This window comes from Procambarus clarkii, chromosome 66, assembly GCF_040958095.1.
Source record: "Procambarus clarkii isolate CNS0578487 chromosome 66, FALCON_Pclarkii_2.0, whole genome shotgun sequence".
Classification (NCBI taxonomy): Eukaryota; Metazoa; Arthropoda; class Malacostraca; order Decapoda; family Cambaridae; genus Procambarus; species Procambarus clarkii.
Window position 1 is genome coordinate 28,169,104 of NC_091215.1, and position 12,722 is coordinate 28,181,825.

The 12,722-nt window shown below is 48.9% G+C and overlaps 1 protein-coding gene across 5 annotated transcripts in view; it reads right to left on the reverse strand.

The window, feature by feature from the left end:
* Window positions 1-12,722, reverse strand: part of Myo81F (Myosin 81F) — a 117,936-nt gene that overhangs the window by 40,122 nt on the left and 65,092 nt on the right. For 2 of the 5 annotated variants that reach the window (XM_069309984.1, XM_069309982.1), the window contains exon 1: window positions 7,864-8,088. The exons of 2 other annotated variants lie outside the window; for them this stretch is intronic. In XM_069309984.1, coding sequence (XP_069166085.1) covers window positions 7,864-8,025 — 162 coding nt within the window. In that variant the 5' untranslated portion in view covers window positions 8,026-8,088. Of the gene's footprint in view, window positions 1-7,863; window positions 8,089-12,722 lie in introns of those variants that run through there. One more of the 5 variants, XM_069309983.1, reaches the window with a different exon arrangement.

Below are 12,722 nucleotides of genomic sequence, written 5' to 3' on the forward strand. Positions count from 1 at the left end.
CATGGCTACAGAAGAGGGAAGGATCACTAGAAACAAAAATAACGTGCAAGAAAAATAAAAAAATAAAATATACAAGAGAGAGAGAGAGAAAATATTCCACATGGAAAAAACATGGAACGAGGGCGGGGACTCGTGTGGAAGCACAACAAAAATAAATCCAGAAAAAATTGAAATACAAACGCAACGAAATGCCATAGAGGCAGCGAAGGCTGTCAACAACAAGGGGTTCCAGGTCCACCATGGAAGCCTCCTCCGCACACAGCTACAAGATCAGGTAGTACCACGTACTAGAACAATGAACTCCATAAAACCCACGAGGCCCATGCAAGGAGGTGGGGGTCCGAGAGCTAGATCTCACTCGTGGAAAGCAGTGGCGCCCCGGCGTCAAGCACAGAGCCTCCGCACGTAACGCGGCAATAACACGAATCTCGGGGTAAAAGTGGGTAGACCTCCCCCGGTGTGTGTTGACGAGGCCCCTTAATGAGAGGAGTGCTGATGACCCGGGCCACACCCGACTGGCACCCTCCTGGCACCTTATATGATGGGGTTCGTCTCCCTCGGGCAGGGCGTGAATAACTCCCCCTGGTGCAGGTAGCAGGGGCGTGAATAACTCCCCCTGGTGCAGGTAGCAGGGGCGTGAATAACTCCCCCTCGGGCAGTTGGCAGGGGCGTGAATAACTCCCCCTGGTGCAGGTAGCAGGGGCGTGAATAACTCCCCCTGGTGCAGGTAGCAGGGGCGTGAATAACTCCCCCTCGGGCAGGTGGCAGGGGCGTGAATAACTCCCCCTCGTGCAGGTGGCAGGGGCGTGAATAACTCCCCCTCGGGCAGGTGGCAGGGGCGTGAATAACTCCCCCTGGTGCAGGTAGCAGGGGCGTGAATAACTCCCCCTCGGGCAGGTGGCAGGGGCGTGAATAACTCCCCCTCGGGCAGGTGGCAGGGGCGTGAATAACTCCCCCTGGTGCAGGTAGCAGGGGCGTGAATAACTCCCCCTGGTGCAGGTAGCAGGGGCGTGAATAACTCCCCCTCGGGCAGGTGGCAGGGGCGTGAATAACTCCCCCTCGGGCAGGTAGCAGGGGCGTGAATAACTCCCCCTCGGGCAGGTAGCAGGGGCGTGAATAACTCCCCCTCGGGCAGGTGGCAGGGGCGTGAATAACTCCCCCTGGTGCAGGTAGCAGGGGCGTGAATAACTCCCCCTCGGGCAGGTAGCAGGGGCGTGAATAACTCCCCCTCGGGCAGGTAGCAGGGGCGTGAATAACTCCCCCTGGTGCAGGTAGCAGGGGCGTGAATAACTCCCCCTCGGGCAGGTAGCAGGGGCGTGAATAACTCCCCCTGGTGCAGGTGGCAGGGGCGTGAATAACTCCCCCTCGGGCAGGTGGCAGGGGCGTGAACCCCCCCCCCCCTCTCTGTATTAGCAATATGGTTGCTTGTACTGGTGGTGTGAGTGGCACTCGGGGACTGCCACTCACAGCACCACCGTCCTTCACGGGGCTGCCCTCGCCACACACCGCCAGTGTTCCAGCACCCTGGAAACCTTCAACACTTGCGCTCCCCGGAAGTGTCGTCAGAGAGAACCAACTCTTTTGTGTTCTCTGTAATCCTTGTTGCGCTACCGCTCACAGGATGGGTATGGGGTGCACAATAAACAAAACAGTCGCTGGTAGGAACACAATCCGAAGAGAAAGGATCCAACACCTGAAAATAATTGACCCATTCTTCGTTGTTATAGATTCAGCTACTCGGAACAACACACACAGAGATCACAATAACGTGATGCATCAAATGAACAAATCCACAAGGTCCGTGACGAGGATTCGAACCTGCGTCCGGGGAGCATCCCAGACTAAGGCAGTGTCTGGGATGCTCCCGGACGCAGGTTCGAATCCTCGTCACGGCCCTTGTGGATTTGTTCACTCGGAACAAGTTCCAAGTAGCACGGGCTGTGGCGAGCCCGTAACTTACCTGGCACAGGAGCGGAGCAAGTAGCACGGGCTATGGCGAGCCCGTAGTGGACATTCTTCGTCATCGCTGCTCTTTAAGTACACCCAACTAAACCCGACCTAACCCAAAACCGACCTGACCCAACCCAATCCTACCCAACCTGACCTTTCTTAACCAAAATAAAATGAGATTGTGTTTTAAAGTGTATGGACAAGATGTGACGTCATTGTGTCAATTTTACTCGGCCATAGCTACTGGGACCCAGCCCAAGTTTCTTGGCGCCCTCTACTGCGGTTTCCTTTACTCTCGCGATTGTTTCAAGCGTAGGCTAGACACAGATATGAGTGAGATTATATATATATAAAAGCCGCTTCCTTTTATGCCAATAGGTCTACTGCTATTTTCTCAATTCTGATGTTTTTCTTAATGCTATGGTCTAATACTTGAACGACGCCCATGAGGATGGTGGATGGTGACCTCGAAAAACGTACGTGAGGATGGTGACCTCGAAATGAGGATGAGGATGGTGACCTCGAAAAACCTACGTCCGTCCCGAACCATAGGCCAGTCCACCTGCAAATTTGGGCGAGGTGGAATGTAGGCCCACAGCGTCTAGCCTCCAACTTTGTCCAAAACATTTTGTCTCTAATGGATATAGATATATGCCCAGGTATCCATTACGACAATTCCGGAGAGAGAGAGAGAGAGAGAGAGAGAGAGAGAGAGAGAGAGAGAGAGAGAGAGAGAGAGAGAGAGAGAGAGAGAGAAAGGTCACTACAAGTGGGATAACATACAATAAAGGGTCACATATGCATGTTATATAAGAGCATCCGAAGCCCACACTCCCGGATGCCTACCACCTGGCCTTGCTCGCTTGCTTGCTTGCTCTCTCTCTCTCTCTCCCAACCAAAACCAGGAGTCAACAAAGCAGCAGCATCAACACATCACCCAGACGTACACAAATACCAACTACCAATCTACATTATCACAGTTTCAGGGTTGGGCCCCTTAAAGTTAACGTACGGGTCCGGTAGCGCAGTAGTCTACGTCCTCGACACACACACATTCATTCCCGGGGCAAGGTAGCAATAATTGGGCACGTTGACATTTCACCTGATGCCGCTGTTTACCTAGCAGTAAACGGGTACTTGGGAGTGAAGCAACTGTCGTGGGTTGCATCCTGCGGGAGATCAGTAGTTAACTTAAGGAGGGACCCTTAATAAGCCTAAGTACAAACTTCCTGTACTTAGGCTTGTAACAACAGGGTTATGTTTTCTTTACATAGGAGTTCGCTATTTATTATTAGGTTACAGTCCTATGAGGTAATGAGGTACACAGTCCTATTAGATTACAGTCCTATGAGGTACACCGTCGAGCTCAAACAAATGTTTTGGATTCAGTGGGTGTTTGTGTGGCAAGAGGCTTCAGAGACGCAGCTCGGAATGCACGCATTTTATACCCCAGCTGTTGAGGTATTTTGACATTACGCAAGTTAACCCGAGCACCGCTAGAACTACACACACACACACACACACACACACACACACACACACACACACACAGTTATAATCGCAGACGACAATTATTACGGGTGAGTGGAAGGATCTGGCATAGGGTGGGTGTGATGGGTTATTCTCCGCAAATTATTTGAAGTTGGAGATGAGCTTGACAGGTTCTTATTGTCCCAGAAAAACCCCACGATAGCTATAACATGGACCAGCAATTAATGACCAAATGTGTAACTCACCAAGGAAAAAAAAAATGTTGCTGAAAAACTGAGCAAGTCTGCCAAGATTTGCGCATCTCGTCATTAAAGTGTTTATAACACTTAAGAACGCGCTAGTGAGATCTTATCATAAGAGTACTCGACTAATTTGAGGTTCTTAACTTTTAGAAAAGAACAATTATAATTAAAGAGAAAGCCGCGATTCTTGTGACAAGGGAACTTATGCACTAGGCTGTGTGCCGTAAATGCAGGCTAGCCTATAGGGAGCCGGTCGGCCGAGCGGACAGCACGCTGGACTTGTGATCCTGGGTTCGATCCCAGGCGCCGGCGAGAAACATTGGGCAGAGTTTCTTTCACCCTATGCCCCTGTTACCTAGCAGTAAAATAGGTACCTGGGTGTTAGTCAGCTGTCACGGGCTGCTTCCTGGGGGTGGAGGCCTGGTCGAGGACCGGGCCGCGGGGACACTAAAAAAAAAAAGCCCCGAAATCATCTCAAGATAACCTCAAGATAGCCTAGCCCAGTGACGTAGGTGACTTGTGTACAATTACCTTTCTGGGTACACCAGTGCGGCGTTAGGTGTGACCGGGGTCACGGGAGACATCTCCCGTCACACAGGGTGTAGCCGCACCTCGACACATCTCCAGTATTATCTATTGATACTGGTAATGGCTCAAAAGGGGCCTCCACTTACGGGCTATTCATGCCCGTGCCACCTTTTGGGTGGCTTAATCTTCATCAATCATCGGCCAGGAAGGCCGTTGGCTGTGCCATGAGTGCCACGAGGTGCCCCACACTTTGTTGCCATGTGTACAAGCCCCCCCCCACAGTGAACATACTGCCATGCACTAGGTGCCACAAGTGGCCCAGCCATCAGTGCCAGACTTGTCATTGTTCTCTCCCACTCGACACCATCAAAATGCATTTTTTTCCATTTTAAATGAATAATTTTTGCATTATGATGTAGAGGAAATAGTCATATACTCAGGGGAGAAGTGTATTCGTCGCAGAGGAGAGCTTAGAGCAGGTGTCATTGCAAAGTGGACCACAATTCCTTATGAAATGGCACGCTCCTAAATATACGGAAAAGTCCAACTCTGTAACCGATAGACGTTACCTCAGCACAGAGAGAGAGAGAGAGAGAGAGAGAGAGAGAGAGAGAGAGAGAGAGAGAGAGAGAGAGAGAGAGAGAGAGAGAGAGAGAGAGAGAGAGAGAGAGAGAGAGAGAGAGCGCATGTGTGCTGGCGTGAGTCAGAGCAACGTTCCCAGCGAGCAACATCCGTATAGCAGCAGGTCGGAATGTACTTCCCGCCAAGAGCCATCAGCATCGCGTATTTCCTTCCGAGCCTCACAAGACAACAATGACCATTGTCATCGCCAGGCTCACCCATACTCACGTTCAGGACATACCAACACTCAGGCGTAATGGCTTAGAGAGGAACCCGAGGCTTAGGGACAACCCGAGGCTTAGGGAGAACCCGAGGCTTAGGGACAACCCGAGGCTTAGGGACAACCTAAACAAGAAGCAGCCCGCCGCCCATCGTATCCAGCATTATATTCCCACACTTCTACAACAGTGACTCTACCTGCGCATGTGAAGGTAGAGTCACTGCATGTGCAGGTAGAGTCAGGTGGAACTTAAGAGTAACATAACAAAGTGTAACACGAGCGTAAACAAAGCGGGGGGGGGGGACTACAATAAACAAACCACAAAGGTTTGAGGCACAAACAGCAGGTGTATTATAAACTACACGAGGTACTGTAATACCGCGTGTGTGTGTGTGTGTGTGTGTGTGTGTGTGTGTGTGTGTGTGTGTAGAAAAGCAACAGATATATTGCACTCCAACACGCACACGAATGACGAAATCAATGAACAGTCTGAAAAAAATGACAAATAAACACCAATTGCTTCCTGCTAATGGAACATAATAGGCGAGAAGGAGACATAGCAATAAGGGAGAACTTATTTCAACGTAACTTCAAATAGGGAATCAAAACAGAAACGCCAAGTTGGAGGTACCTGGGAGTTAGACAGCTGCTACGGGCTGCTTCCTGAGAGGGGGTGTGTAACCAAAAGAAGGCCTGGTCGAGGACCGGGCCACGGGGACGCTAAGCCCCGAAATCATCTCAAGATAACCACTCTCTCCCCCAATCCCCCCCCCCCTCTAACATCCTCCAATCCCCTCCCAACATTTAACGATCCGTCCACAATACAAATTGTTACTATAGTGTCATCATACATCATGGGTCAAGTACGTGGGTCCACACCCGGCCACAGTGGGGAAGGCTAGACTACACCTGGCTGCCGACGGCCACACCTGGTAGCACAAACACCTGGCTACTAGCGACGAGAGGCAACTGTAAGGCCTGGTGGCTTCAGGGGGGAACCAGGTAGAGAGCGATAGTATTGCTTGGGGAACAGAGGGTGGAGAGGCCCTCGAGATGGTCAGTGCCACTGTCCTAGAGTGTATACCAGAGTGCCACTGTCCCAGAGTGTATACCAGAGTGCCACTGTCCCAGAGTGTATACCAGAGTGCCACTGTCCCAGAGTGTATACCAGAGTGCCACTGCCCCAGAGTGTATACTACAGTGCCACTGTCCCAGAGTGTATACTACAGTGCCACTGTCCCAGAGTGTATTCCAGAGTGCCACTGTCCCAGAGTGTATACCAGAGTGCCACTGTCCCAGAGTGTATACCAGAGTGCCACTAATGACCACCACAAGACACTATAGCCAGCAATATTTCACTTCAACCCGGCTTTTGTTCTCTCAAAGATGCACATCATAATATTACAGTATTTCAATACTAAGAAAAACTATTTTAATAACCCCATTATTTCAAAACATTAATTATACATTATAGTTACGTATAATTAGGCCTATGGCAAGCTACGTGTGAACTATTTCGGTAAAAGTTGGAATCTCATCAGTTGCGTCGTATGGAAAGCCTTTTTCCACCCATAAAAAAGGCTAAATAATGGCCAAAGTTTCATAAGCCTGAATCACAAGACCCCCCCCCCACACACACACACACATGCGTGTGTAATTGCCACGTCTTTAGTGCTAAACCGTTTGGATTTTGACCACTTGATACAGCAGCTACTCATCAAATCTAAACCCAGCCAAGACTGGCAGACAGTCCCGTTATCTTGCACGCACGCACGCACGCAGCCTGCTGTCTCAACATGCAACAGGTTGATGATAGCCTCATCCTTGGCAGCGAGTCCGATATCCTTGGCTTCAAGTTCGATAGCCTCATCCTTGGCAGCGAGTCTGATAACCTTGGCTGCAGGTTCGATAGCCTCATCCTTGGCTTCGAGTCCGATAGCCTCATCCTTGGCTGCAAGTCCGATAGCCTCATCCTTGGCTGCAAGTCCGATAGCCTCATCCTTGGCTGCAAGTCCTACTTCAAGGCCAGCTACTACTATCACCAGGGGTCTCTGAGTACAACCAAGTACTCCAGTTGTACTCCACTAGAGTACAACTGGAGATGCTCGGTGTACAAGTGGTCTACGTGGCAACAGTACCCGCAGAGAGACGTACGGGACACCATGAATGAATGTTTATATTTCATGTTTATTACGCGCTCCGTCTCCCTGGGAACAGCTGATCGCCGACCCCGATACACGGAACACCGGGCGTGGCTGGCAGCCTATACGGAGCCTTATAATCTTACCTATAACCGAGCTTCAGCTCTTGGGTCTCGCCTTTTCAATTGTCAGTGGTCTATTCTAATACTTTGACACCCAGCCACTATTGTGTCAAAAGTTTTTAAAATTGGGGATTGCGAAAACTGAATACGCTACGCGAGGGAGTTCATTCATCTCTATGCTTGTAGGCGGGAAACAAATGAATGTCACGTTCAGAAATGGGTAAACATTTACTTGTCTAAACAGACAAGTAAACCACATCAAGCACGATGGTTTACAACAAGATTAGTGCCTGAATTAAGAGGGACAAGCACACAGAGTGGAGTAGACTGGGCATGTACAGCAGCAAAGATCTGGCACTCCCGTAGTGACTGATAAGTCAGCCTCCCCTACCCACCACCCCTCTCCCAGGACCGCAGGACCGAGCCCCAACCCCTGCCCCACCACCCATCACACCCCGCCACACGTCTCCTCCATTTATCGTACATTTTAATCACGACAGCTCACTTGAACGACACCCAAAATAGCCTAACACGCGTCTATTTTTTACCAGGCCTGCGCGTTCCCTTGGGTTCCAGTTGAGATCCAGCATGTCTTCGTAAGATAGTATATATATACATTGGTTGATGTTGATGGTCGACGGTGAACACGGCCGGACAGCTGGAAGGTTCGTTAAAAACACACTGTATCTTCTCCTCCAGCCCGCCCTCATCAACAATGGCCAAGTACTCGTTACTCCAACCGCTGAAGCGCCTGTTTATGCAACCTGTCACAGAGTGCTTGTCTAAAATATAAATTAATGATATTACATATATACGAATTTGGTGTGTGGTTACGTGTTGATTAGGTCAGATTAGGTGTTTAGGTTCTGTTGACAGTTATTTAGTTTCGTAGTATGTGGGTGAGGTATTTCGAGTTGCGAGTCGAACAGAGGACGTGAGCGAGGCGCTGTTCGAGAAAATTTCGTACATAATCAGATGTGAGTCGTGTACGGATTGATGAAGATGCATTGTGTTTAGTAGCCCGTCATCTGAACAAAGACCCAAAAGTGATTCCATGCACCCGCCAACCCCCTGCTGTTTATAAATGAAAAACGGTTTACACACGACTCACAACTGATTTCGTTCGAACACTTCCAGAACAAGTGCTTCACTGACGAATTTTGTTCGAACCACAACGCTGTAAATGCTTCACCCACGTACTACAAATACAAATAATCGCCAACAGAACCTAAACACCTAACCTAACCTATGCCTATATATCCACAATATGCTAATATCTTATAATATTAATTAACATTTCAGAAAATTCCCGTTTTCAATGAACAGCATGTAAAAACTTATGAATGCGTCTGTGGGGTCGACCACTGGATGGAATGGACTGGAGTGGAGGATGGGTTGCTGCCTGGATGCTGATCCTGGCCTGAGGACAGGTTGGTTGGTAGTCGAGATTATTCATACCGAGAGCATTACACTGTAGCCAAGTGACGAGTACGGAGACCCGGGGCGCATAATGTGAATAACATGAAGTTATCAGAGTTGTACAGTATGGAATACACAGTCAACATTGTTTACAAATACTGAGGGAGGCAGGAGGGGGTGAGGGGGGGACCGGGAGGGGAATTGGTGAGGGGACACATCAATGAAGGAATCAAGGGGGGGGGGGGAGTGAGAGGGAGCGTAGCAAAAGAAGAAAGCATGACAGTATGTGATAGCGTTGCGAGGGGAGGCAGCGTAGCGAAGGAGGAAGGGGTAGTGAGGGAGAGGGGGGAACGTTGTGGGGGGAGTGAGGGGGGGGGAAGGTAGTGAGTGAGGGGAAGGGAGCGGTGAGGGGACCAAACCATCCAAGCTACTGCTAGTTTTACTGTGCCGTCGAGAGGGCTCGCGCACACAGATGTTCCGCAGCACTCTGACTCAGCCGTGCTTGCGTGCACACACACACACACACACACACACACACACACACACACACACACACACACACACACACACACACACACACACACACAAATTTGTCGTTATATGACAAAGAGTGCTGGGAAGACGGGACACCATGAGCGTAGCTCTCATCCTGTAACTACACTTAGGTAATTACACACACACACACACACACACACACACACACACACACACACACACACACACACGCACGCACCACTGGAAGTTTCAAAACATTGCGTGCCACAGATTACAGGGAAGACAGTACAGCACGCACATAGTTTTCATCGTGTAACTAAACTCACGTTGTCACAATTACACAGACACAAGAGCACCCCTCCCCCCCACACCTCCCCCCACACCTCCCCCACACCCACCCCCTCCCCCCACACCCCACAACAAGTGCCACAGATATACAAGAGACTCAAAAGTAAGGGACCAAGCATCTAAGAGGGAAAGGTGGTCCCAGGAGCTATAGTCCAACTCACGCTGACAGCCACTACAGGAACAGGGCCCCTAGATGCCCGCACGCAGCCCCGACACCCCTAAGAACGCCGGAAGGAAAGGCAGGGAATTATCACGGAAAGCGCCAAGCCATTACCACTATATAACACTGGGAAGGAGTCAGGATAAGGATTTGGGATGGGACGGAGGGAAGGAATGGTGCCCAACCACTTGTAGACGGTCGGGGATTGAACTCCGACCTGCATGAAGCGAGACCGTCGCTCTACCGTCCGCTCCAAAAGGGTCCAAAATAGCCATACTGAAAAGTAAGGAAACCAAAATTACACGTTATCTTGAGATGATTTCGGGGCTTTAGTGTCCCCGCGGCCCGGTCCTCGACCAGGCCTCCACCCCCAGGAAGCAGCCCGTGACAGCTGACTAACACCCAGGTGCCTAATTTACTGCTAGGTAACAGGGGCATAGGGTGAAAGAAACTCTGCCCATTGTTTCTCGCCGGCGCCTGGGATCGAACCCGGGACTACAGGATCACAAGTCCAGCGTGCTGTCCGCTCGGCCGACCGACTCCCTGTCTTTAACACCTTTTAGGCAAAGGGTCCTTACAGACAGACATTTAACTTGATAAATGTCTCCAAAGGCCACTTGATCAACCGGATTAAAATGTCTAAGACGCTGGACTGCGAACAACGGTGACAACAGCTTCATTGATCAAGTCTTTGTGGGGGGGGGGGGTGAGGAGGGCACTATCCTCTGAACTACCTCAAGGTAGTTCCTGAATAATTCCATCAATCAATACTACCAGTGTCAGCGCCCCCTGGGTGTATGTCTTCAGGTTTGAACCCAGCAGTGTTCACTCTATGTTCACTGGTCTACACTTTGTTCACTCCATGTTCACTGGTCTACACTTTGTTCACTCCATGTTCACTGGTCTACTAGGGGTTGTTCACTCCATGTTCACTGGTCTACTAGGGGTTGTTCACTCTATGTTCACTGGTCTACTAGGGGTTGTTCACTCCATGTTCACTGGTCTACTACGTCGGTGTTCACTCCATGTTCACTTGACTAGCACGATGAACGTTCCCAGGGTCATTACAGCCCAGCTGGATCACCAGCCTGTCACCTGTCAACCTCCCTGATTGACAGCTCCCCCGTCCATGCCCGGAGGGGAGTGAGACAGGGGAGGGGAGAGAAGAGGGGAGTGTAGCAGGGGGAGGGGGAGACGTACCCTGGGGGAGCGTGGCTCTCCCCTCGGGGGGGGGGGAACTGACAGCCGTGGTATGAAGGGGGAAGTGAGGCAGATATTAGCATAAAGCAGTATTTGGAGGAGCCAGCTACCACAACACTAACTTACTACACTGCTTACACGGTGAGGGACAACGCACTCACTCACCCACACACGCACTCACCCATGCACGCACTCATGCACGCACACGCACTCACCACACGCACTTACCTATGCCTCATCCTCACATAGCTGGTAAAAGACTATGATGTTGGGTCAATAGTCAGGAAAGATTATTTGAACTAGAGCTTCGGGTAACAGAGACATATACCCTGTAAACCAGAGAAATATACCCTGTAAACCACAGAGAAATATACCCTGTAAACTAGAGAAATATACCCTGTAAACCACAGAGAAATATACCCTGTAAACCACAGAGAAATATACCCTGTAAACCACAGAGAAATATACCATGTAAAACACAGAGAAATATACCCTGTAAACCAGAGAAATATACCGTGTAAACCAGAGAAATATACCCTGTAAACCAGAGAAATATACCCTGTAAACCAGAGAAATATACCCTGTAAACCACAGAGAAATATACCCTGTAAACCAGAGAAATATACCCTGTAAACCAGAGAAATATACCCTGTAAACCAGAAAAATATACCCTGTAAACCAGAGAAATATACCCTGTAAACCACAGAGAAATATACCCTGTAAACCAGAGAAATATACCCTGTAAACCAGAGAAATATACCCTGTAAACCAGAGAAATATACCATGTAAACCAGAGAAATATACCCTGTAAACCAGAGAAATATACCCTGTAAACCACAGAGAAATATACCCTGTAAACCACAGAGAAATATACCCTGTAAACCACAGAGAAATATACCCTGTAAACCACAGAGAAATATACCCTGTAAACCACAGAGAAATATACCCTGTAAACCAGAGAAATATACCCTGTAAACCAGATAAATATACCCTGTAAACTAGAGAAATATACCCTGTAAAATACTAGTGAGTGCATCAAACAATAAGGAATAGCCTACCTTGAGGTGCTTCCGGGGCTTAGTGTCCCCGCGGCCCGGTCGTCGACCAGGCCTCCCTAGCCTGATAACACTCTTAAGAAAACAGACTTTGTAAACAATTCTCAGAGTGGTTACAATGAAGAGTTCAAGTTCAAGTTCCATGACAAAATGATGGTCATCAAACAGAAAAAAAAGCGGGTTGCCTGCATCTTGCTGGACCTCCAGAAGGCCTTCGACACGAAGGACCACACAACAAAAAGGGTGCAACCCGTTCTCGCAAATTTAATAAGTCAATATTGACTTATTAAATATGTGCATAGGTGACATACTTAACATAATAGATACCCTTAAAAAGATTCATAGAAAACACCGACCTTACCTAACCTACTTAAAATGTTAAGATAAGCATCTTATTGCTTCGTAATTATAATTATTACCTAACCTATAATAGGTATAGGTTAAGTAATAATTGTAATTACGAAGCAATAAGATGCTTATCTTAAGATACTAACAAGGTTAGGTAAGGTCGGTGTTTTCTATGAATCTTTTTAAGGGTATCTATTATGTTTAGTATATCACCTATGCACGTAGTTAATAAGTCAATATTGACTTTACGAATTTGCGAGAACGGGTTGCAAAAAGGCATGACTTGAACCCAAAGACTTGTTCCTGTTCTCTGTCAGTGATGGAATATATTCGAACACGTTCATGTTCGTAGCTGACGGCAGGCTAATGAGAAGAGACAGGG